The sequence below is a fragment of the Amphibalanus amphitrite genome, unplaced genomic scaffold (assembly GCF_019059575.1).
Source record: "Amphibalanus amphitrite isolate SeventyFive unplaced genomic scaffold, NRLGWU_Aamphi_draft 000068F_arrow, whole genome shotgun sequence".
Lineage (NCBI taxonomy): Eukaryota > Metazoa > Arthropoda > Thecostraca > Balanomorpha > Balanidae > Amphibalanus > Amphibalanus amphitrite.
Genome location: NW_024881564.1, coordinates 522,760 through 548,290, shown reverse-complemented (window position 1 = coordinate 548,290; position 25,531 = coordinate 522,760). Strand labels below are relative to the sequence as shown.

Genomic DNA, 25,531 nt, shown 5'->3' with positions numbered 1-25,531 from the left:
AACTCTAACATTCAAACTTTGCATCAGCCATAAAGTGCCCCTGTTTGAGCGCTTCAAAAACGTTACACGTACGTATGGGAGTCGTAAACCACGTCAATTACACGTTGGCTACTCTAGCTCACTGTCATGAACAAAGCCTGGATAATGATGATAATGATAGCTGAACCAACGCTAAAAACGCTTAAAAACCTCTTTGGCGTCACAGAGATCACAACGATGCAGATTTCGCAAGCGCACACAATAAGAGAGGAATCACCCATTTACCGAGAACACCTCGGCGAGTGCCCGTCGAACAGACACGGTGGCCTCTCCACCGATCTGGTCCTCGGCTTCTGTCAGACATTCGGCACACTGTCGCTCCGTGCCTCCGGCCAGTCTCACCAGACACAGCTTCAGCACGGCATCCGAGAGTCGCGCGGCATCGGACAGCGGCTGTAGTCCTACCTCGCAGACCACTTCCTCCCAGGTGACCAGCACGTCCGTCACGCGCTCCTCCGGTGACGGTGAGTCCGGTGTCTCGTGCTCCTCCGCTGTCGCCTCCAGCAGTGGAGCGGCGTACATGAACAGAACGTCCAGGGCTGGCAGGCTGATCTCGCAGGGACTCAGCAGCAACAGGGACCGGATCGCCTCCGGCAGACAGGCGAGAAAGCGAGACGACCTGCGGAGGTTGTAGGTCATCCTACCACGATCCTCTTTGCTGGCGTGTTCAGAAAGCGATACGCTCAACTCTTTCATCCAGCTGGCGGCACGATTGGCAAGTTTATAGTGTCCATTCAGCAGCAGACAGCACAGAGTGTCCAACAACGCAGTGGTCGTGTTGTTCACATGGTCTTCCATATAAGCGTCAATATCGAGCAGCATTTCTTTGCCACTTTCAAGGAAGTCAATGAGCTCGAACTTGCATATCAACTGATCTCCACGTCCACTGTGGACGACTGAGCCGCTACCGAATTCATCCCAACCTGCCAGAGTCATCGAGCATAGGTCCGCACCAAATCGTGACGGCGCTTGAAGCACCAAGCTCTTGGGAAGGCCAGCTTCTACTAGCTTCCGAGTGATTATCTCCATGCTGCTTTTGTTCAGCTCGAAGGTGTCCATTACCAAAGACTGGAGCACGGAGCAGAGCTCGTTCACTTCATTCCGTTGCCAAGCTTCATTCTGAGAACGGTTTGATGACGTTTTTGCTGCGACCATGCTGTACAAAGACTCATCGCCTTCGGTTGAGTGTTCCGTCATGTTGACCTGACCAGGGACTTTGACGGGCTGAGGGTGATCGATCACTTCCTCTATCGTTTCTTCTGCAATCATCAGCGTTGTTAAGCTCTCGCTTGGAAGCCGGGGTTTATCTGAGCCAATGAAATCGTCAAACAGCTCTTGAATGGCACGCCGATCGATGAGATCCCCGTAACTATCCAGGCACGATCCTATCAGGGCCAATAACGGACTCTCCTGCCCAGGTGGCAGTCCGCTCGGACAGACGGCCTCCCACAGCTGAACATGCCTCTCAGTCAGCGGCGGCACATCCTCGGCCGAGACCACCCGTTTCCACAGCACGTCCCTTACCCAAACGTCTTCATCACGGTGATTGGCAGCGCACAGCGCAACTGCTGTCATCATCAACCAGTCGCCCTCGCGCGGCGCCGCTGCTCCGGCTGCCGAACGAAGCTGAAGCGCGTCTCGCAGCAGTTCGCTGGAGCGCGCCAGCGTATGTTTATTTCGAGGAAGGCCATCTCGAGCCTGACGAATGAGTCCCGACGCTGCTGTAGCCGCCACCTCTGCAATAGATGGTGTCGTCACGCCAGCAGCGATGGCGCTCAGGAAGGGCTCGTGGAACGTTATCAACGGGGTAGCGGTCGAGAACTCAAAGCGCACGGCAGCGTCGATGGCGAACAGCGAACGGAGTAGATCCCCACGGACCAAACCGAGAGCCCTTCGCACGGCTGCGACGTCCTCTGCACTGCAGTCGCTGATGAGGTTGTTCTCCGGGAAGAAATAGCTGGGAATGCGGCGCTCCGACAAACAGGCGTCGATTCGATCTAAAAGACCAAGAACACGCCCAAAGAGGTGCTCTTCCGACCAGTAGTGCTGCGTTGTCTCCAGCTCCCAAAACATCAGCGTCTTCAGGTGGTAAGTGACGAGCACTTTGGGACGTGCGAGGAAACACTTTTGCACCAGCTTCACCAGCAAGTACGCTTTGCGCTGTGTGATGTTCAGTGTACGTGCCAGTCGTTTCTCGGCCACGGAGAAGGATAGTCGCCACTCTAGGTCTCTACGCGCGCTGCTGGCGTGCCCGGTTGCCACCAGGTGTGCCGTGGCCTCGGTGCCTGATCTAATGCTCTCACGAACCTCTTCTGGAGGCCAGCGAGCGCCACACTCATCAATGCGTTTCAGCCAGTCTAAGAGCTGTTGCGGAGGTCGCGTCAGCCGCAGGGCAGGCACGCTGTCAAAGTCGACCGGCATCCCGTGAAGCAACTGTATAGAGTTGATTGCCGGCCCGTGTCGCTCCACAGTGCCTGAGAACTGATTGTTGTCATGCCATACTTTCATGAGCGCGTCACTGGAGAGACAAAGCCTCTGTTCAGGCGCAGCGCCGTCTTCGACCGACAGTGGCCGCAGCAGCTGATCAGAAGGCATCCGAGATATCTCACCTTCTTGTGATGGTGACCAGTCAGGATCCAGAAGCACATGGACGTAGCCCTGATGGCTGGCGCTGCGCTCGTCCATGTAGAGGCGCGCCTCGCCTCGCTCTGGCGCCACCAGGAACTGGCCGAGCTCGAACATACAGTCTTTGTCCGACGTGGTGACGACCGGCCCGTCGCCCTGCTCCCCCGGAGGAGTGTCAGGAGTCGGGATCGTCAGTGGTGCGTCACACATCGTCTCACCACCGCCGGCGAAGGTTCGAGAGCAGAACATCGGCACTCCAAGTCCTTCCGATGACGAGCCCGTGAGCAGCTTGCGCACCTGTGAGGAGCACTCGTCGACTAAGCTGGTGCTTTCCTCGGCTTCGGTGGTGAGACGGTACAGGTACCGCTCCAGCTCACATTCCGGCAGAAAGTAGCGCAGAGCCAGAGAGCACAGACCAATCGGCAGACCACTCGGGTGGTCTGTGTCGTTGTTGCTCAGGTAGCGGTGTAGGTCAGTCCGCGGCAGAGAGTGTTGGCAGATGTGTGAACTTTCCGGCTCCGCCGGTTCGCTTTGATCTCCCTGCACCACAGAGCGGTGGGGCGATGCAGGCTCCGGTGATGCAGTTCGTAAACCACGCAGTGCTGATAAGACACCACCCATTGTCTCTGACTTTCCACTGTCCTCATGGCACCGATACGCATGCACTAATCATGGCAGCTCACATACGTCGCACACGCACACCGCACGCTCCCTCGTGCACACGTGGCAGCGAGCCGCTCAAGAGACGGAGTGAAGGCAGCAGCCGGCACGTAGACGCGTCAGCTGATTACGTTCAAGGTCACCCGGCACCAGCCAGCTGAGCGGAGATGGAATGCCGGCCATCAGGCAAACACGTCAGCAGCCTGAAAAGGTGATGCAGCTTTTTATGTTCACTCCATCTGGGAGAATAGCTGTTTGTACATATAAGGTGATTTTTGTGCTTACTTTTGTTAACATTCTTAGATTGACATTCAACTTCGTTTATGCTTGATTTGAATTGTGTAATGCGTTTAAATGAAGTTAATATCGTTTCATATTTTCATCGACATCTTTCGTCTTTTTTCATCGCACATAAGTATTCGTATGCACAATACGATTGCACATCCCCGTCTTCGAGGGTCACCTACCACTGATCATAAAACAGTCGACAAATATGGCTATATGGCTCCGAGTTCCGACACTCTGACAGATCCAATGCACACAGAGGACGGACACTGTCGTCACCGTTCGCTGATAGCGGTAAACAAACTTCCGGCACGGCCGGACAGCCTGTCATGATAACTGATCAAGCCTGTAGTCGGAAGGAACCAGGAACAGGGAAGAGCTAACATGACCGTGCCAGTGGCCTTGTGAATGACACCTATAACCTACGTAAATGTAGCGACGGCCGACGCCGGTGTTCATATTCCATCTATCAATAAGATAGTGGCTACAAAGTTTTACTTCACTCATATACCTATCCTACTCTTGTTCATAATCATGCTTGAAGCTTAAAGTTTCATAATGCCTTACAAAACTCCGACCGCAGCCGCGTTTATATATGTACGTATAGGGCTTATTGCGAGACTCTTAAGTCTAGCTGGTAGCTCCGTCTGAAATGTTGTAAAACATGCAATGGCGCTTTGCAATTTACAAAATGATCCCACCTATAACAATACTAGGCACTCCTGGCCATAATTGGACATCCGATGATCCCTTATAAACATGATATTTCACCAGGAACAGAAGAGGGCCAAAATATTGTTAAAAAGTTCACTGGACTTGTGGAAAAAGCCACTGGGCTAAAGCCGTTCAGTGAAACATTTACTAAGAATGCATCGAGCGGGAACCATTGGTGCCGTTTCGGACAACACCACAGCCCAGATCAGGGGACACTTCTGAACAGCCCGGAAGCAGGCGTCACCTCTTGACAAAGCCCGAGCGACCTGGGGCATTCCACGATAGATCGTACCAGGCCCGTCACCCTCATCTCTCAGATTTTAGTGTAAATCGGTTCTAGGGGTAATCATAGGCCCCAAAGACGCCTGGCAAAATATCAGACTTCTCAGATCAAAACTTTTTGAGTTATATTGCATTACATTTTTTAAACTTCAGTTTAAAACAGTGAATTTGATGGCCTATAACTCAAGAACGGGTTAAGCAACCAACAAACGGTGAACAGCACCAAGCTTGCGATGAATCAATGATTAATACCAGTATAACGCCTTTTGGGACGACTAACGGAGCGAGCGAAAGGGTGGGCCTTGCACGTGCGAAATTGCGAGGGGATACCTCCAACTAACTTGTGCACTGCACCCTTCTAACCGGTCCCTAACGATGTGCCAAATTTGAGCACAATCGGCCCAGCCGTTCTCGAGATCTGGAAGCGGCACCGTGCACGTGCGCACGTGCAAAATGGGTCCCAACTGACTTGTGCACGGCACCCTGTTAACCCGCGACCGCCTGGGGGGGGGGGTCGGATCCGACCCCCCCCCTCCGTTTTTCTTGAATAACTCATGAACCGCTTGCGCTATCAACTTGAAACTTCGCATACCTTCTCCCCCATCAATTTGACGTCTCCTGTGCAATTTTTAAGAAAAATTTTCAAAAATTTCTGAGATATATCGATTTTAGTGATGTAACTACATGGCGTTTTCAGTCAAAAAATGGTAAATGTTTAAAAAATCGCCAAAAATCGAGGTTTTGAGCAAATTGCAAATTAAGGATATGAAAAGACGCAGCTCAACGAGTTCTTTAAAATGGCTATCTCGGATTTTCCATAAAATGCGTTTTTCACCCCTAAAAATTCAAAAAACTATATTTTTTGGAAAACAGCTAATAAAATCCAAAATTTTGAGAATTTCCAAAAAACCGTAATATATATTATAGAGCTCTATTAGAACATTAGATGTCCCAAATTTCAACTTTCTATCTTGATTTTTGACCCCCAAATTGTAAAAAATAGCTCCAACATGCATAGGGCATGGTGACGTCATAAGCATTTTCGCGAATTAGAGGCACTTCTGAACATCGCATGTGAAAACAAATGGCACCACTAGATTCCTGGGACAAAGCTCGTCTAGAAAAGTGCATTTTTATGTCAAAAATAAAAAGTTGAAAAATTGACCTTTTTTCTCAGCCCTCGTTTAGTATAAACGATTTTTTATGCTTTCAATGCACACTTATCATCAGCACAGTGACTTGGGGTCACATATAACCATTACCATCGGATTTGGCGTGAAAAATAAGCCATAAAACATGTGTCGCACGCCCATGTAGCAGAAAGTGAAAACCGTGACCTTTCGTGACCTGACCTGACCTTGACCCGTACTTAGTATGACCCCTATACGCACATGGTACCTTCACTAGGTCTTTGAGGTCATTTGTGGTGAGTTTCGAGCAGCAGCTATCGATTCCGCTGTCCGTAAGCCTAATCATGCAAAACCCCTGAATTTGACCTTTGACCTGACCTTGACCCGAAAGTTGACCTCAATCTTAAAATCTTAAGAGTGCTTTGGGAAGGTCTCGTAGAGACCTTTCGAACGCCGCCTCGCGGGGCTCGATACGACCATTGGTTCTCGAGATAACAGGGGGGGGGGGGGGTCGGATCCGACCCCCCCCCCCCCAGGCTGATGTGGGTACGGAAATAGCCCAGGCGGTGCCGGGTTAACTGGTCCCTAATCGTGTACCAAATTTGAGCGCAATCGGTCCAGCCGTTCTCGAGATCTGGAAACGACCCCTGCACGTGCGCACGTGCAGCAGCACCCCAACTCTGGCACATGGATATGCATTGCCTAGTGGGTGCCTACCTACATGCCAACTTTCAGCGCAATCGGCCCAGTAGTTACCGAGATATTGCAACTATTACAAAAGTGACACCTCTTCGTTTTGCACGTGGCACGTGCATAAGGGGTCACCCACATGCATCGAGAATCGTCCAATACTTGGTAGAAGGAATGAAGCTACCCTACAAAAATTACCGCATGTAAATCGGTTAAGTGGTTGCTGTGATATAAGCGTCGCAGAATCGTGACCACGGCCGGCCGGCCGACCGGCCGGCCGCTCATACTCAGAAATTTCCGTTATTCTACGGAAGACTCCGCTCGCTTCGCTCGCTCCGTAATTAGTTTTTAAAAATTCCAAAGAAAAAAAAATATTTGTTGAACAAAAATCTTAATCTTTTTTCATTTGCTTCTAATGATTTTTGGGACCAAAATTTTTCACCTTTTTAATTTTTCAAAATAAATTTCATGTCATTGCAAATCGACATGCAAAAATTAGAAAGGCGTTCCTTCTATAAGTTCCTCATTTTCCCGTAAACAAAATGGGTTTCGAGGGGATTTAAACGACCCCAGCACGCCGTTTCGCTTCTAATAGAGCTAGTGCCTCGCGGGAAAAAACGAGCGTGTGTGCCGTTACAAGTCGCAGCGATTAGTACCCGATTTTAAGATCTCAGATTAACCCTATTCCTGGCGGGCTCCGCCGGGACAAGAAACTGGCGGGGGGGGCCGATTCGGCCCCCCCCCCTGAGATCTCGAGAACGAAGCAAGATAGCAACAAGCGGTAAACGGCATCGGATACGCATGGACAAGGTCTACAGTTTTTACACAGGTCATTTTCAGGTCAGGTCAAAGATGACGTCACAGGGGTCGAAAAAGTCAAAATGGCGGCGCTAGATATGGAGAGTTTTTCTCGAATAACTTTCGAATTAGTCAAGATAGGAACAAACTAAGGGCATCATCGTGATCCTCTCGTCAATCCGCATCGAATGATATATATGTTGACCTCGAAAGGTCAAGGTCAAAGGTTGACCTCAGGTCACGTGACCTCGAGGTCATCATGTATTTCATTCGATGCGTCTTGACGAGCTGAACACAATGAGACCATCCACGCGTCTGTATCTTGTTCCTGTACGGAGTTATTGGCCAAAAACCTTTGGTGACCTTTGATGACGTCACATGACCTCACAGCTGCCCAACAGCAAAACAGACCTCAAGGTAGTGAAGGTTGATCGTATATGAAGTCATGTATGATATATGGGGCCATTCCGACCCGTTTTAGTGGTAAAAACAGGGAGTTGATTTTTCCCCCATTGACTTATAATGGGGAGGTCGCGAAACTGACCTGACCTCAGGTCACCGATATCAAAATTCCGAGATATACAAATTGCACATACTGGTTCCCTAACTAAAGCCTGAAGAGAAGAAATTGATCGGTCAAAAACTCTAGCTCTGGCGTGATTGCAAACTTTTCTGAGGTAGGGTCACCAAACCGCCTCTGGTGACCTGACCTGAGGTCAGATCAACTCAAAATTTTCAGACATGTTGCGTAGAAGCCTTATAGGAAAAGTCAGAAAATTTCAGCTTCCTAGCTCAACGCGTTTGGGAGAAATAACCAAAAAACCTCAGGGGGGGGCTCCTGAGCCCCCCCCCCCGCCAGGAATAGGGTTAACCGGTAGCGTCTGAGGTCAGGTCAAGTGACTGAAGTTACGGGTTCGGTTTTTAGTAAATGACTTCGCAAAAATAGCCGCAGAGCCGCGATTTTGGCATCATTGTGTTTGCCTAGCTCAGGTGCGTCGAATGATATGTTTTTTGTTTGGGTGAGGTCAACTTAAGTAGTTGACCTCGGGTCAAGGTCAGGTCAGAGCCCCTCAGGTCACGAAGCTGGACAAAGGATATCATATGGCATATCATTCGATTCGGAAGGTCTTTCCGGGTCTATTAGTGGCTTTCCCGACTCTCTAGCTCAATTTGATCGGGAGTTATTGACGAAAAACTCGTACGACCCTAGTGACGTCATAAATGACGTCACGCAAGGTTAACAATGCAAAAGTGAAGCATTGGACTTTGCAAGGAGAGCATGAAATCACGATTCCATGCACGTGAGATGGTTTTATATCATTCTCGGCGCCAAATTAACAGTTTTTATATTTCCCCATTGACTTATAACAGTGATGTCAAGTGACCGACCTGACCTTATGTGACCTTAAAAAATTTCCAGATATACAAGTTGTGAGACCTCTGGAGGACACCATATATGCGTGCTGTAACTCTCATCTCGGACAGCTATGGTCATTGGTGTTCAAAACAATGACAGAACCAAACAGCCTTTTTCACTCCCGCGCTTATAGGAAAGAGGGTTGGATGAACCCTCTTTTCATTTTTTTTTCAGATGACTCGGACCTCAATTGAAATATCAGTAACCCGTGATGTCACTAGGCAGCTTTACCACGCCATTTCTAAGCTCCCCTTCCGAAATCACTATTCGAGAACGTTATCGTGACGCAAAATAAATACATTTATAGAAAGAACACCTTCCTATTTTTTGCATACTTCTTAACAATGAGCCAAATATTTTTTAAAGGAAATAAAAATTCAAAAAACTTTGGTCCCAAGGTCCAAAAAATACAAATGAAGGAAAACTCGATATGTCATATATTAAAAATAGCGTATTTTTCAAAATTTCAAAAATACATATTAATTTCTGTTTCATTGCAAGTTCAATGCTATATAACATTTGGAATTTGAATAATCCGTCTTCGAGTTACAGTAGTACCTGTCATCCGCCTCTGACAGCTTCGTAACATGTTACGAAGGCACCAAAACTACTTCGTAAATGTTCAAATGGTTGCTGAATTTGAATTCATCTCCACAAACTAGCCTAGAAACATGTAAAACTCGAAAAAGTGAACCGAGGTCACCAAAGGTCAATGACCTGACCTGACCTTCAGGTGACCTTGACACCCACCCTAATGCATGGGAGCAGCATCAAATCACATGCTTGAACGTTTGAAACCACGAAAAGCTTGCAAACGCGCGGCTAATGCGAGCCGACATGCGTCGAATCGCGATTCCGGCCAAACATGGTCTCGGAAAAGAGGTCACAGGTCAAAGGTCATTTGAGTCAGGGTCATGAAATTTTCAGGGTAGGTGTAAAATTGATCAATGCGAGAGTAATGAAAGTTTCGTCGCGATAGGCCGCTATTTGCGCGAGTTATTCGCGAAAAACCTTAGGGGTGTTGCATCAACCCCCCAGCTCCTGATTTGTGCTAGTCTCAGCTCAAGCTACGAAACTGCTATTCCAGCTCAAAACCCCATGTTGAAAGTGAACTCCTTTAACCCTCGCCCCATTGGGGGGCCAATTTGCCGCCGCCAAATTTTCAGTACCTTCCCGGGCATCAATTTGACACCTTAACACAAAATTTCAAGTCTCATGTCACCTTAGGTCAGGAGTTACTAAGGTCAAACTGAGGTCATGTTCGAGCAAAAACGAGCAAAAAACATGAAATCTTTAAACGCTCACAAAAGCTACAGTTACCAAGTAATTTTAAAGTTCTGTATATCGTCATGTAGAAAAAAGTCGGCGCTACAATACTGTTTCCCAGATTTTCAAAATTTTGGGGATTTTAACCTAAAAAATTACAAAAATGATTCATTTAGAAAAACGCAAAAAAAAATCCTAAGTCTTTCGAATTTCGAAAAAACCGGAATATATGTGAAAGTCCCTGCGCTCTTCTATTTACATACCAAATTTTAGATCGATGCCTCTTTTTTGGCCAAGTTATACCTAGTGAAAAAAAATCTTCAAAATTGATGACGACAAATATTTGAACTCAATTTTTAGCAATTCTAGGCCACGTAACGCAAAGCAAAGACCTCCATTGAACTCCCCGTGACGAGCTGCATCGAATCGATATCCATTTTATGCAAAAATATCAACTTTGAAATTTAACCTAATTTGACCTGACCTCTACCTGACCTTGACCTGACCTTCACCAGAACATAATCTAACCTGACCTCAAAGGCTGCCTGACCCAAATAATCGTGTTTGGCATGTAAAATGGACCATAACGCATGCATCACATGATATTTGCATATTGTGACCCCAAGTGACCTGACCTCTGTGACCTGACCTGGTACCAGTGACCTCAAATAGCAGAATATGTGTTTGACTAGCATTTCCCCACCGATGATTTTCACTGAAATGCATTTTAATCGATTTTACAACGTATTTCTTGAAATGCCTGTAAACGGTGAAAATTAGACATTTGACCTGACCTGTGACGTCATCAGTTTGATCTAGGTCAATGAAATTGGGTCACAAGGTAGTTCCCTGGTAGGGCTATCCAACACCGTTTGTCACTTGTAACTATATTGCGTGGTTCTCGAGATCTTAGGGGGGGGGGGACAAAATTGCCTCCCCCCAGCAGGGCTCGTTGCTCGGCAGACCCCAGCGGGGCGCGGGTTAAATGAAGCTATTATAAATATCCCTTGAACAAAACAGCGCATGACTAACTCGACAGCCTATCATTCGACCTCAGAGCTGTAAGCGAATGCGACAGTAGGCACAGCTGCAGCCTGCAGTGGCCCAGTGCAGTGCTGCCATAGATGTCCGCGCCATCTGTTCGAAGGACCCATGCTGCCCATGCTGCCACCTACGTAATGTTGCAGACCATTGCACTGCAGGACGATGAGCCAGAGGTTATTGCATGTTTCTCAATCTCTATAGTCGCATTTACGTCACTAATCTATGTTTTGTATGTTACATTGGTTGCGTATGTTACATTGGTTGTCCATGTCAAAAGTCATGCCGTGAAAAAGTCATATCTCGCCGGACCTATTGGTTTTCTACATACATACGCGCCGGCCAACGGGGGGGGGGGGGGGTTACGACCCCTTCGCCGTTTCACCCCTGAAGAAGCTAGAGCCTCACGGAAAAAAACAAGTGTCTGCGCCGATACGAGACGCAACGACTGATACCCGATTTTAACCCGCGCACCGACGGGGGGGCGGATATCCGCCCCCCTGAGGTTTTTCGCGAATAGCGGGAAAACCGCGGCGCGTAGCGCCGCGAAATGTGGTATGACTATTCCCTCAGCAATTTTACACATGGTGTGCAAGTTTGAATCTCCTACCTTTCAAGGTCAGGTCACCAGGTCACTTTGAATGACCCAACCTCAAGTCACTTTTTTGCAACTTTGTCACCGTGCCAGAGCTACAGTAGATGTCGGAGGCCTTTGAAAGTCGCAGGATGTTATTAGGTCATTAGTAGCTACAATTTGTATATCTCGGAATTTTGATATCGGTGACCTAAGGTCAGGTCAATTTCGCGACCTCCCCATTATAAGTCAATGGGGGAAAAATCAACTCCCTGTTTTTACCACTAAAACGGGTCGGAATGGCTCCATATACCATAGGGGAGAGCGGGGAGAGTTGTATCATGTCCAAGTTGTATCAGGGCGAATTGTGCCAAACTTATCCAATGGATGGCGCTCGCGACACGACCAGCCGACGAGGTTTTCCGGGCGCCATCTTTCCCTGTTCTGTCTTGTGGCTGAGTGGACGCGTCTCGAGGTGAGAGCCGATTTTATGTTTTTTTAATGGCATTCTAAAAAAATAAGTTGCAAGAAAATGTGTGTTCTGGGCATTTAGATGTGCACGAATTTGAAAGATCTCCGTAGCGGTGGTGAGGGTAGGTTCTAAGGCTGCGTGAGTGAAAACGGATTTCTCCAGCTGTCCGCTGTTTTTTAGCACGAGGATGTTTTTTTCCAAGATGGCGGCTAGGTACATGTTGTATCAGAGCCGGGTGGGGTATGTTGTAACATGTATGTATGTATGTATGCATGGGTATGTTGCTTTTGATCGCAAAAGCTAAGCCCTGGCTCGCGTTTGTAGGTAGCTAGTCAATGCTCGTTCCATTTCGGCACAATGTGTTGGCTTCTTTGCTCTTAACGGGCCACTTTTGCGTCTAGTCTGTTGATGTTTCGTTCGGATTGCATTGACCTAAGTTTGGTCTAATAAAGTGAAGCCTTTGAGCATACCTATACATTGTATTAACCCCATTTAATGTTGTTGTTATGTTCAAAACCAGTAGCAAGCACACTCCCTGAAACGTGAAATAGTGATACAAATTACCCCACCATGTGATACAACTCACCTAAGCCATGGGGCAAATTGTATCAAAAACATTGTTCTATTCGGGAGACCGTAGAAGAAAAACTGGTAGAGGTAGCGGAAAAGTTACTTAGCACAAAAAAGCAGAAGAATCAAGGAAGGGGATAGTATGGAAATAATGAGTTTATCACGGATAGTTACGAGGTTATGGGTCTCGGAGTAAAAACTGATACAACCCACCCCACTCTCCCCTACATGACTTCATATACGATCAACCTTCACTACCTTGAGGTCTGTTTTGCTGTTGGGCAGCTGTGAGGTCATGTGACGTCATCAAAGGTCACCAAAGGTTTTTGGCCAATAACTCCGTACAGGAACAAGATACAGAAGCGTGGATGGTCTCATTGTGTTCAGCTCGTCAAGACGCATCGAATGATATACATGATGACCTCGAGGTCACGTGACCTGAGGTCAACCTTTGACCTTGACCTTTCGAGGTCAACATATATATCATTCGATGCGGATTGACGAGAGGATCACGATGATGCCCTTAGTTTGTTCCTATCTTGACTAACTCGAAAGTTATTCGAGAAAAACTATCTCCATATCTAGCGCCGCCATTTTGACTTTTTCGACCCCTGTGACGTCATCTTTGACCTGACCTGAAAATGACCTTTGTAAAAATTGTAGATCTTGACCGTGCGTATCCGATGCCGTTTACCGCTTGTCGCTATCTTGCTTCGTTCTCGAGATCTCAGGGGGGGGGGGGGCGGTCATCCGCCCCCCCGTCGGTGCGAAGTTGGCGCAGACCCCCGTCGGTGCGCGGGTTAAGGTCTTCGGTCAACCGGTGACCTCTGGAGTCAGGTCAAAGTCAAATGTCGATCCCTATGATTGGAAAAATACATATGTAGGTATTAACGCATTGAAAGTGTTTTTATATCTCCACCTAATAAATGGTTTAACTGGAAAAATTGTAACCTTTCGTGCAGGAATGCGGAGCCGGAGCCGGAGCTGGAGCCGGAGCCCCCGGAGCCGGCATATTTTGCCCGGAGCCGGAGCCGGAGCCGTGAAACAATATAACCCGGAGCCGGAGCCGGAGCCGAAACCGTCAAAAAGGGGGCGACTCCGACTCCCTTTTTTAAGAGGAAAAAATATTTACCTAGTTCGGTTTGACAGTACAAGGCGTAAAAAAATGTGGTATTCAAAATAGCCTTGTTATACAAATACGGAAGCAACGTGTACCAATCCCATCGCCTGACGCCTTTTTTCTTCCACCCGTATTTACATAATTGATCGCATAGGGGATGTACTGAGTAGAAGCCGGAGCCGGAGCCGCCGGAGCCGAATCATTTTACTCGGAGCCGGAGCTGGAGCCGGAGCCGCCATGACATTTCACCCGGAGCCGGAGCCGGAGCCGATTTTTTTTTCTCCGGAGTCGGAGCCGGAGTCGGAGCCGTCTGAAAATTCCTCGGCTCCGCATCCCTGCTTTCGTGTCGCACGTTATTTTAAACGAATGGGTGCAATTTACGTATTGTGTATTTAGTTGCATTGTATACGACATGAGGGGCTGCAAGTGAAGAGCTTGTGACTTGTGTACAAAAAGACGCAGCTCATTTTCAACCATTGAATTTTTTACCTTACCGTAAGCCACATTTGTCGAAAATCGGACATGTCGTCTATCATGTCACTCTTCGTAATCGCTGAATATTTCAAATAAATTGCTCAGTCGGTGCAACTTCGGAAAGCAACTGAGTCCTTAGCTTCTTGTCCGGTGACATGACTCTCAGTAGCCCTCCTATACATAGTACCTAAGGTACATTTTTGCAATGTTTTCATAGGACATGCAAGAACACCTAATCATTTGTATATCAATGAGTTCGGCATATTCTCATTAGCGCCATGCAAAAAACAGAACAAGCAATTCAGAATCGCTTCGTTATTCTAAAAAATAAAAGTCGAGCAACCAATTAAGTTCAATATAGTTCACAAAACGCCGGCACGGCTGCATAGGAGAATAAATCATAAAGATTCCGTGTCACTGATGTTAGTGGTCGGACTGTCATCCCCATCCTGGGTTGGATTGACAGTTTCACCAAACATCATTCATTAATCAACACTGAACCCTCTCACGTGAAACTACCATTCCAGTCCAAGACTGAGACGAAGCCCGACAACTAACATTAGTGATACTAACAGCTCGTCTGAAAGGTCCCGAAAAAAACGTGATAGGTAATTATTGGTTCAGGCAAAATGGCTTTTTATCTACACACTCAGTTAGAACTCCGCCGGACATTGTTATAAATCCTACACCTACAAAACACATCTACATTTGATATTCATACCCAGAATCAAATTCTGATTTCAAGTATGCACCATCGGTAGCTGAGTGGCCGTCACGCTCTCCCATGTGCGGCCCTGTCTCCTCCCTCTCCCCCGGGGCATTGAGGAGGACCGCTGTCGGCACGGCCCGTGCACGATGCTGCAGAACGATTCCGTCAGCCGGCAGCGGCGGTCCTCCTCCAGAGCTGGCCATGGCAGCGGCTGGCCCCCTCGTCACCGCTCTCCTCACGGCAGCAGCCGCGCTCCCGGCGCGAGCCAGTAAGGCATTACAAGTGATATACCGCTGGCATATAACGTGATAATTGAGGCACAACTATCAATAATAGTGCACTAATAACTAGCTAGCAAAATGCTTTCGTGAGTACAGCTTAGAGTAAACCTAATAACTATAAATGCATTTCGTGAGTATTTACCATATTCAGATATTGACTTTCAAAATTAATTGAAAACTTAAATTTATCTTTTAAATTCAAGTAACTTAAATATAAGTATACTATTATTCTTCATATACTATCAATATTATCAATATTATAATGTAATAACAAAACGACCCTCTTTTTCAGTCGACCAGTGGACTTATTACGGAGAAGGAGGTACGTAAATACACTGAAAGGTTGCGTTATCCATGCCGGACCTGGTTATCTTTCACCGTTTTTATGTCAGATTTTTTAATATGCACTCCATTTAAACCGACAATACAATCGGAAATAGATCAAGTCATTCAACGGCCATATTGTCTGATTTCCAAATGTAACCCAGCCAGCAATTCGCTTGGGCTAAACTATGGCAAACGTCGGGCAGCTTGGGCTTAGCATCGGTTTTCCCACTTAGATAAAAAACAATGCATTTTTTACTTGGGCTGAGCTTGGACATGCCGCAGCTATGCCCCAGTCTGGCCAGCTGCAGCTCAGCCCGTCATCCGCCCGCGCATCCAAAGCAGGCTCAACTTGGGCGGAGCGCGGGCTGATCAAGCTGGCTGTCTCCTTTGGCTAACTGCAGTAAAGCCAGAGTTTAGCCATGCTTGATCGGCTGTTCACGCATGCGCATTTCTACGCCAGTCACGTTTTGGTCGGGCTTACATCGGGCTACCGCCAATCGTCGCTCAACTAGGGTTTAACTACGGTTGTCCGGAGCTCGCAGAGCGGGCATACCTCCGGCAGAGCATGGGCTTTAGTCGGCGTTTTTGTGTCATACGCCGACTTTAGCCCAAGCCCTAGCCGACTTTAGCCCGACTAAAATCTCGGGCAAGCCGTACTTTAGCCTGCTTGGGCCCGGAGTGAAATTGCTGGCTGGGAATACACCTGTATAGGGGAAGCCGGGGGAAGCCCGGGCGCCGGGGAAGCCCGGCCACCCCGTTTCCGGCTAAATTATTCACAATAAAATGCTCAACTGTTTGTCCTTTCAGCGTGGCAGCTAAGGTAACGCCAGCAAAAAAGTTAAGACTGACAAAAATTGCATATTGTTAAAGTTATAGCGCAAAAATGATATTTTAAGGGTTTTTAGCTAAAAAGTGAGATATCTTGCACTGTTAATATTATACCATACAGCACTAATATTTATACGAATGTTATGTAAGGACCGTTTAAGTGTTTGTAGTGAGGGGTGACGAGGCAGGCTGGCTTAAGTATGACATTTTTTTCGAATATCGCTGCTCTAAAATAAAAATTAGCACATTGGGGTAACCCCGGGCGAGTGGCCAAGCTTACCCCCAACCGAGAGCAATGCCACTAAACCACTGTTTTCCATGAGATAATAGGTACTGAGCAGGTTTGGTTTACACCTAGATCAAAGATAAATTTCGAAAATAAACATGTTATCATAGACAAAGCCAGTCATGTCACTTAAGGTCAACTAGGGTCAAACTACGTTTTTGCAGATAACGCGACAGACAATGAAGCTAGAGCTTCAAAAATGGTGTCGTTGTGTTCTTCTTCATCAGCCGAGTCGAATGATATGCAATATGATGCATTAAGGTAAAAAGAAAAATAAATTTTAAGGAATTTTGAAATACACATTTTTTGTCAATTTTGCATCACGATTTTCATCGACCTGTACTGTATATGTAGTAGACGCTAGCTAAAATACCAGTAGTGACATAAACTCTAAGATGTCCAAAGCTAATCAGTACCTTAATATTTCACTTTCCGTTAATATTTAAAAAACACATAATGGTTTCATCAACTCGTTGTAAAGCGCTGGGGAGGTGGCCGGCGTTACCCCTATGCCGGGCTTACCCCAGAAAAATCAGCACTTTTTTAAAACTCGATTTTCTCAACCTTACACTTATTCCACGAAACCGAATTTTTGGGAAAACACGGCCAATGAACTTAGCTAGCTAGCAGGATATCAACATTTTATACAGCACGTATGGTATGTAATAAAAATGAAAAAGAGCTTACTATGCCGGGCTTCCCCCGGCTTCCCCTACCTTTAGTGTATGTATATTGTAATATAACAAGAATTATATTACAATAATAATTTCAAACTGATGTGCTGCCTCTGACGAATGTGTCTTTTGTTTGCTCTAACTCCCGTGTTTACCTCCGCCTGCCTGCAGCCTTTTCGACTCTCTCCGACTCCAGTGCCGATTATTGTATGTAGGCCCAACCGAATCCTCTGCCCCAGGTACTAAATCCTAATGCTACACACGTAGGTCTACATTGGAAGCCGACGCTGCCGGTATCTCCTGTGTGCCCCAATATTTACTATGTTATCCGTAGACCGTGAGATAATGTTTTTCGTACTCCAGCGTAAATGGGTAGCCATACGGCTTCCACGGTTGACAGTGATGACATCAGTCATCTTTTGCAAACTCGTTAAAGATTTGGGCTGTACGGGGATTCGAATCCCGGATTCGAAAATTGTTGTTTGCTGTGTGCCCTGTTCTAACTCCGACTGCTCCCTATAGGTCCCGACCGGTGGCCGACGCTGGGCTACCCGCTGTGTGCCGGTCAGCGGCAGTCGCCCATTAACGTGGTCACCGACCGGGTAGCGGTGACCCGACTGCCGCCCATCATATTCCGCCACTTTGACCAGACGCCGCTCACGCTCACACTGGCCAACAACTATCACTCCGGTGAGCAGAGACGATGGTTCTTTGAGATTTTCTCTCCTTCCCATAATGCTTTTAATGACATAAGTGATACCAACCAACTCAAAGCACTGTTGTATGAATCGTTGTTCGTGATAGTCTGCTCATTATGTGTGCATTTGCCGCCTCCAGTTAATTTTTTTTTTTACGAATTACTTGTTCGTTTCCACTTTCAGCGACCGCCAAAATGACGTGGGAGAAGACGCCAGTAATTGAGAATGGTGGACTTCCTGGACAATACGAGGTGATAAACTTCCACTTCCACTGGGGAGAGGATGACTTCAAGGGCTCGGAGCATACCATAGACGGAGAAAGGTAAGGCAACTGCAATAAATTGCAGTTGCGATTTGCAATGATTGCAATTTGCAATGATGACCGGTTCCCAGAAACATTTTAAGTCAAAGAAATGGCGTAATTTGTATTCATCAAAATTAGGATTATATAATCCTTTAGCTTAAGCTACGAATAAGCAGCCTTCGTTTGAAATGCTGGAAAATGATTATAAGAACAAATCTTTTAACTGCAGACGGGTGAAACTCTATTCTTTTTCAGTTACCCGTTGGAAATGCACATTGTTTGCAAGAACACAAAATACGCCAACGTGAGCTCGGCAGTCCGACATCCCGACGGGCTCGCCGTCCTGGGAGTCATGTACGAGGTAAGTGAATGGGGGAGTTATGAGACACTATTCGAGAAAATCACCTGTAGGCTGTAACTAAAACGTCGAAAAAGGACCTGCAACATATTGCAGCCAACAAGTCTGAAGTCTGGGTACTGCAGGAATTCTTAAATCTCCCACAGGGAAACACAGTGAGGAACTGCTTTTTTTACCCGGGCTCCTATAAATTGAGTTATTTGGCGGAGCCCATTCCCAGTTCAATGGGAGGAACCTGAATCCTGTCCTCGGACAAGGCCTCTAAATTCTGACCTTTGAAGTGTGGTGAGGCTCCTGCCTTCTATCCTACAGCGGGACTCCCAGAGAGAGTCTGATGTCTATACGGACGTTGCCCGTCCCTCACTGTAAGGCCATCGGACGCCGTATCGCCCGTATCAGAGCGGCATTCATCACTGGTCGTGGCAGAAGGCACGGGCCGCTCCATCGTCTGGAAGGTCAGAGGACCATCGGTATGCGGCTCACCAGTGTGTGCCCCTCCCTGTCCTCCACCATCGCCTCAGGATAATCAGATCGACAGCTGCAGTGTCACCCTAGCCACTAAAAATAGACCGGTGTTGGTTTGAAATTATCATATGAAGATGAGCTCATGCTCAGTTTCAGTGAGCGAGTACGGCCGTGCCAGCTGCCAGGTCGGGTCGGTTTCAGTGAAAAAATGTCACATGCATAGGCCGCTGCGAAGATGAGCTTTGGAATCTTCACTTACGCTTCGATAATAAATCAATAGAAAATGACATACAGTCGAGTACCTACATTGCTTTGATCAGATGAGAGGCAGCCAAGAGCCCAAATTTCTGCCGCAAGCATATGCAGTGACCTGGCATAACATTAGATGGCTGATACATGACAGAGACTCGCAAGCAGCAGGTTTTGTCATCTTTGTCATCCAATACGGGATATTGACTTGACTTTGCAATCAAAGAATGCAAGTTTATCTGGGCAAGACGTATTCTTTACGCCACGTCTCAATAAGGTCGTACACAAATGTCCTTTTCTGATTAATTTGGGAGATTTCTTAATCTGTTTAGTGCTTGAACAAGGAGCATACATAATACAGGGTGGGCCAAAAAAAGTGTGTCACTTTTCAGCAGTAATTTCTCGAAAGTGGTAAGAGATACGAAAAAGAAACTTTCACAACTTAAAGAAAATCGTTTGACAAATTATATGATACCAATTTTATGGAAAAATTTCGATCGAGCTGACGTTGCCATCATCGTATTAAAAAACCGGATCTGTGCGTCTCTTTATTTGCGCATGTGCTCGAAGTGGGCACCGCCAAGCTGAAGGCCATCTGAACGCGCTCCGGAAGCTGACGCCCACCTCTCCGCGGTGTCTGCTGTCACTTCACGCACGTACTGCTCGACGCTGACACGCAGCTCCTCCAGGCTACCGGGTTTGTTGTGGTAGACGCTGTCGCTGTCCTTGCAGGCTCCCCAAAACCAGTAGTCCAGCGGGTTGAGGTCAGGACTGTGAGGAGCCCACTGCTTTTCGCTTCCCTTGGAGATCACGCGGCAACCGAAGAGCTCTTGGAGCAGCTGCAGTGTCTCTCGGGCCGTGTGCGGTGGCGCTACATCTTGCATGAACAAAGCTTGTAGCGTGATCACCAAGGGAAGCGAAAAGCAGTGGGTTCCTCACAGACCTGACCTCAACCCGCTGGACTACTGGTTTTGGGGAGCCTGCAAGGACAGCGACAGCGTCTACCACAACAAACCCGGTAGCCTGGAGGAGCTGCGTGTCAGCGTCGAGCAGTACATACGTGCGTGAAGTGACAGCAGATACCGCGGAGAGGTGGGCGTCAGCTTCCGGAGCGCGTTCAGATGGCCTTCAGCTTGGCGGTGCCCACTTCGAGCACATGCGCAAACATAAAAGACGCACATATCCCATTTTTGAAATGGTGATGGCAACATCAGTTCGACTAAGACTTTTTCATAAAATGGGTATCATATAATTTGTCAAACGATTTTCATTAAGTTGTGAAAGTTTCGTTTTGGTATCTCTTACCACTTTCGAGAAATAGCCGCTGAAAAGTGACACACTTTTTTTGGCCCACCCTGTACAAGCATGATACAAGCGAATAAATGTTAACCTTTTTCCTCATTGTTAATTTCAAGGATATCTGGTACTTACAACTTGTGTGATTTGGGAGATATTTAACCCTCGCCGGACCTATTGGTTTTCTACATACGCGCCGACCGAGAAGGGAGGGGGGGGGGGGGCGGGTACGGAACATTTTTCCAACGTTTGGCACTGTCAGATAAGTTCGAGTTTCAACATTGTTGTTACCTTTGGGCTTTGAAATACATCTTATCAGAAAGATAATATATTTTGAAGCTAATTATCTTCCAGCGTTTATTTCTAGGTACAAGGGTTGCGATCAGCTTGAGTTACCATAAATAGCGGCCAGTAGGTAGATCAGTGATCACCATCGCACCCAACACCTGTAGGTACCCACTAAACTTCCCGCTGGGCTACCGACAGGTCGGCGACTGGAAGGGTTTGGCTCTGCGGAGTCTGGAGTCGGCCCTGCAGAACATCACGGCAGGCGGCGCCGCGACCGCGGTGCTCCGTCCGCCGCGACTGGCGCGCCTGCTGCCGTGGAACACCGGAGAGTTTTTCCGGTACCGCGGCTCGCTGACCACCCCCGGATGCCACCAGGCGGTCACCTGGACCGTCTTCACACAAACTCTGCGCGTCTCGGCCAGCCAGGTGAGGTGAACTGGGGACTGGGGTGAGAGGTGAACCGAGGTGAGGTGAGAGGTGAACTGAGGTGAGGTGAGAGGTGAAGTCACATGGACCCAGGGAAAGTGCGGACACGCCGCTCTTTCCAGCGATAAGTGCGGTGTTCGGCGGTACAGTCTACCTTTCAGTGGTTGGTGTTTGGCGGTACAGTCTATCTTTCAGTGGCTCGTGTATAGCAGTACAGCCTACCTTTCAGTGGTTGGTTTTGCAGTACAGTAGTGGTTGGTTGTACAGTCTGCCTTCCAGTGGTTGTTGGCGGTACAGTCTACCTTCCAGCAGTGTTCGGCGGTACAGTCTACCTTCCAGTGGTTGGTGTTAGGCGGTACAGTCTACCTTCCAAACGTTGGTGTTTGGCGGTATAGTCTACCTTTCAGTGGCTCGTGTATAGCAGTACAGCCTACCTTTCAGTGGTTGGTTTTGCAGTGCAATATGCCTTCCAGTGGTTGTTGGCGGTACAGTCTACCTACCTTCCAGTGCAGCGGTTGGTGTTTGGCGGTACAGTCTACCTTCCAGCAGTGTTCGGCGGTACGGTCTACCTTTCAGTGGTTGGTTTTGCGGCACAGTCCACGGACGTAGCCAAGGGGGGGGGGGCGGAGGGGGCGCCCGCCCCTCCCTTGGGGTTTTCAGGAGGCCCCCCGAAAGGATTCTTCGGCCTGAATCCAACGTGGGGCTTCGGCTCACGTTGGCCAAAATCACGTCGGAGGCGAACGAAATTCACCCGGGAATCTAACAAATGACGTCAGAACAATCAGGGCCCTCTGACCAGCCTGACAAGTGACAACTAGGGGCCTTCTCATCTCCTGTGAATAACCACGTCCACTAGTGTCTGTGTCTGACCGCTAGGGCCCCTCTGACTCCTCAGTAGAGAGGAGGCCTTCTGTGGGTAGGAGGCCCTGTGTAGAGAGGAGGCCCCCTTATGAGAGGAGACCCCCTGTAGAGAGGAGGCCCTCTGCAAAAAGGAGGCCCTCTGTAAAAAAGAGGCACTCTGTAAAAAAGAGGCACTCTGTAAAAAGGAGGTTCTCTGTAGAGAGGAGGCCCTCTGTAGAGAGGAGATCGTCTGAAGAGAGGAGGCCCTCTGTAGAAGAGGACTCCCTCAGTAGAAAGGAGGTCCTCTGTAGGTAGGAGGCCCTCAGTAGAGTAAAGGCCCTCTGAAGAGAGGAGGCCCTTTGCAGAGATGAGGTCCTCGGTATAGAGGAGGTCCTTTGTAGAGACGAGACTCTGAAGAGAGGAGGCCCTACATAGATAGGAAGCCCTCTGTAGAGAGGAGGTCCCTGTAGAGACTAGAGAGGAGGCCCTCTGTAGAGAGGATGCCCTCTGTAAAGGAGGCCCTCTGGAGAGAAAGACACCCTCAGCAGAGAGGAGGCCCTCTGTAGATAAGAGGCAATCTGTAGAGAGGAAGCCCTCTGTGGCTGTGTTGGTATTTTTACGATGGATGCAATTACCCAAACCATTTATCAGACCGTGGTGATATTCCCATAGCCATGCTTCGCACAACTCATAATAATTTATTTGACCGGGAAATTAATATATACCTATCCATCGATTGTTTGTTTCATCTACGGCGTAAATGAAGCAACCACCTGGACCTAGGAAAATTTACTAATGAAACCATTATCTGAAACCAGATTATCTGATCTGTAAGCACCCAGGTGGCATTTACTGACAGGGGAACCGGGAAGGATCATCTGAGGTGAGGTGAGGTCATCAACAGTTTTTAGCCAATAAATCACGACATGATGGGGCTAAATAGTTGTTAGTGTACCAAACCGTTCGCCTGGTCATGACGCGCCGATTGGTACCCAGCGTGACCTTCCTAGATCAGATTTTAAAGTTGACCTATCTATGTAGGTCGTTATAAACCATGTTATTTGTTATGACCTCTGGCGACCTCAATATTGACCTGACCCAAAAAAGTTGTTTACAAAAGTTGAAAGTCGTTCAACGAACTATCAAACGCCGTTGCCGTTTGTCGCTACGATTCGTGCTTTTCGAGTTCTGACGGGGGCCAAAAAGGCCCCCGCCCGATTCAGAGTCTTTCAGAGCCCGCCCGGAATACGGTTAAGCGCTTGAACGACATATGATAATACACTAAGTGTTAGGTACTCTGACCGTCATCCGGTATCCACCCATTCCTCGCAGATCCTCCCCCTCCTGCTGCGGTCCGGCCGCCGCCGGCGCCCGAGTTTTTTTTTTTTGCCAGTTACCATGCCACTCGGAGACTTGTGATATGCGTATGTCTCTTACCGCGACAGCAGTAAGAATAAAGAAACATACCAGTGCGCTGGCCATATGAAAGCTGAACAAAAGTCTGCATTATGTTGTATATGTAATTATGTAGGCATGAAACCCTCTGTAGAAAGGAGGCCCGGCCCTTTAGGGAGGAGGCCCTCTGTAGAAAGGAGGCCCCCGGGATTCCTCCGCCCCTCCCTTGGCCAAATCCTAGCTACGTGCCTGGCACAGTCTGCCTTTCAGTGGCTGTTCGGCGGTACAGTTTACCTTCCAGTGGTTGGTATTCGGCGGTAGTCTGCCTTCCAGCGCTGGTTCAATTGACCAACGACTTTGAATGTGCCTTTGAAGTTCATTCTGGGTATTATTTGCGCTTGCGCTCGTATTAGCGCATATAATTCACTATTATGTGAGACAAAGTAACTATGTTAAACTTCGAGTCCCTGTTATCCTCAGCCATTCTGTCTAAGTGCGCTGTTTTCAACCATTCCCTCTCCCTCTACCCTCAGATGTCTCTGTTCCGTTCTCTGCGCGGCGGACCGGCCCCGATCGGCGCCAACTACCGGCCTCCACAGCGACGGTACGGGCGTACCGTACTACTCAGCACCGAGAGCGGTACGAGCAGCCACCAGCACCCACACCAGCACCAGGAGGAGGAGTACAGATTGGCGGCGGTTCGCGGCCGCAGCGCCGCCGCGCCGCCCTGCTCGCCGCTGATCGCAGTGGTAGTGGCGCAGCTGGTGGCGATTGTGAATGGAGGAAGGTGGGGGTCGTAGGGAGGTCGATCGTGAGAGATGGACTGCCTCAGTGATTGAGAGGGACGACGTGACCTGTGGTCGATAAATGTGAAGCGATAAGTGTTGCGACAAGTTCAACGGTCGATGACAGTAACACAGAGTACCTACCTACTTGGAGTCACAGTGAATGGTTGCAGTTCGTTTTGTTGAGCCACTTAATTTTCATGTCGATAACAATGACCATCAAGCCGTACAAATAGCATTTCAGAGCATTATGTAGGGTCAGAGCATAGCGTCGATATTGTCGATATTGTTCACGATACTCATAAGTGAAGGCTGCTTGATAAGTGCCTACGTAAATAACGTAAAAAATAAATAAAAACATGCACGCAGCATTGCGCTGAACATAACGCTTATACCAATCTTCACGGCTAGCACAAGTTACCGTTTCGTGAATTACGCAATAGATGATGTGCAATACTCATAGATACTCCCAGTGTTAAGTGTTCAACGTCATTAGAAAGGAAACAAGCGTTAATAGGTTATCAGTTATGATTTTCTAAGCGCTACTATCCGTTTAATTTTTGTTTTAGTAGGCAGTGGCTGGCCAGTGGCCGTAACCAGAGGAAACGTTCAGCCACATTGTGCATTATATTCTTGAACAATGAATGTAGACATAGGTAGATTAGGACTTGGTATTACAATACTCTGTGCATAGCTTTTTATACCTATGCCAATGCAAAGCAATCACATCTCTAAGAACGAGTACCTAGATATTAGGTAATAATAAACTACGAATACCTACAAAGCTAAGGGTAAATGAAATTGCTTTATTGTGTGGATTTAATAAACCATTTGATAATATACATAAAGGTGTTTTCGCTAATCTATTCTCGGGCTCATGTCAACCACGGTGAGAATATGCCTTCGTTTGGTGTCATAAGTTAATTATCTGTCTGGAAATGAGATTAAGTATATTGTCATGAATAGCAACCGTATTATGAATGAATTTAGGTAGATTATTAAACAAGTTATTGATGGAGACAATCAATGAAAATTTATTTAATTATATTAGGTAAATGGGTATGAATCGCATAAAACTTTCACTTTATAACAAGTCACTTTATTTCAATATTAAAAAGAGATGGACTTCTTCCTTCTTTCTTTAGCGCCTGCAGCAGGGCAGTCA

General features: G+C 47.6%; 1 protein-coding gene across 1 annotated transcript; it reads left to right on the top strand.

Annotated features, from left to right (window-relative positions):
* Positions 1–14,901: 14,901 nt before the first annotated feature.
* LOC122378937 (putative carbonic anhydrase 3) lies at positions 14,902–25,208 on the top strand. Its single transcript, XM_043360646.1, has 7 exons — positions 14,902–15,134; positions 15,440–15,469; positions 17,785–17,952; positions 18,144–18,282; positions 18,520–18,625; positions 21,119–21,346; positions 24,115–25,208. Exons 1-7 carry the CDS (start codon positions 14,942–14,944, stop codon positions 24,379–24,381), a joined length of 1,131 nt encoding a protein of 376 aa, XP_043216581.1. The 5' UTR covers positions 14,902–14,941; the 3' UTR covers positions 24,382–25,208.
* The last annotated feature ends 323 nt before the right edge of the window (positions 25,209–25,531 follow it).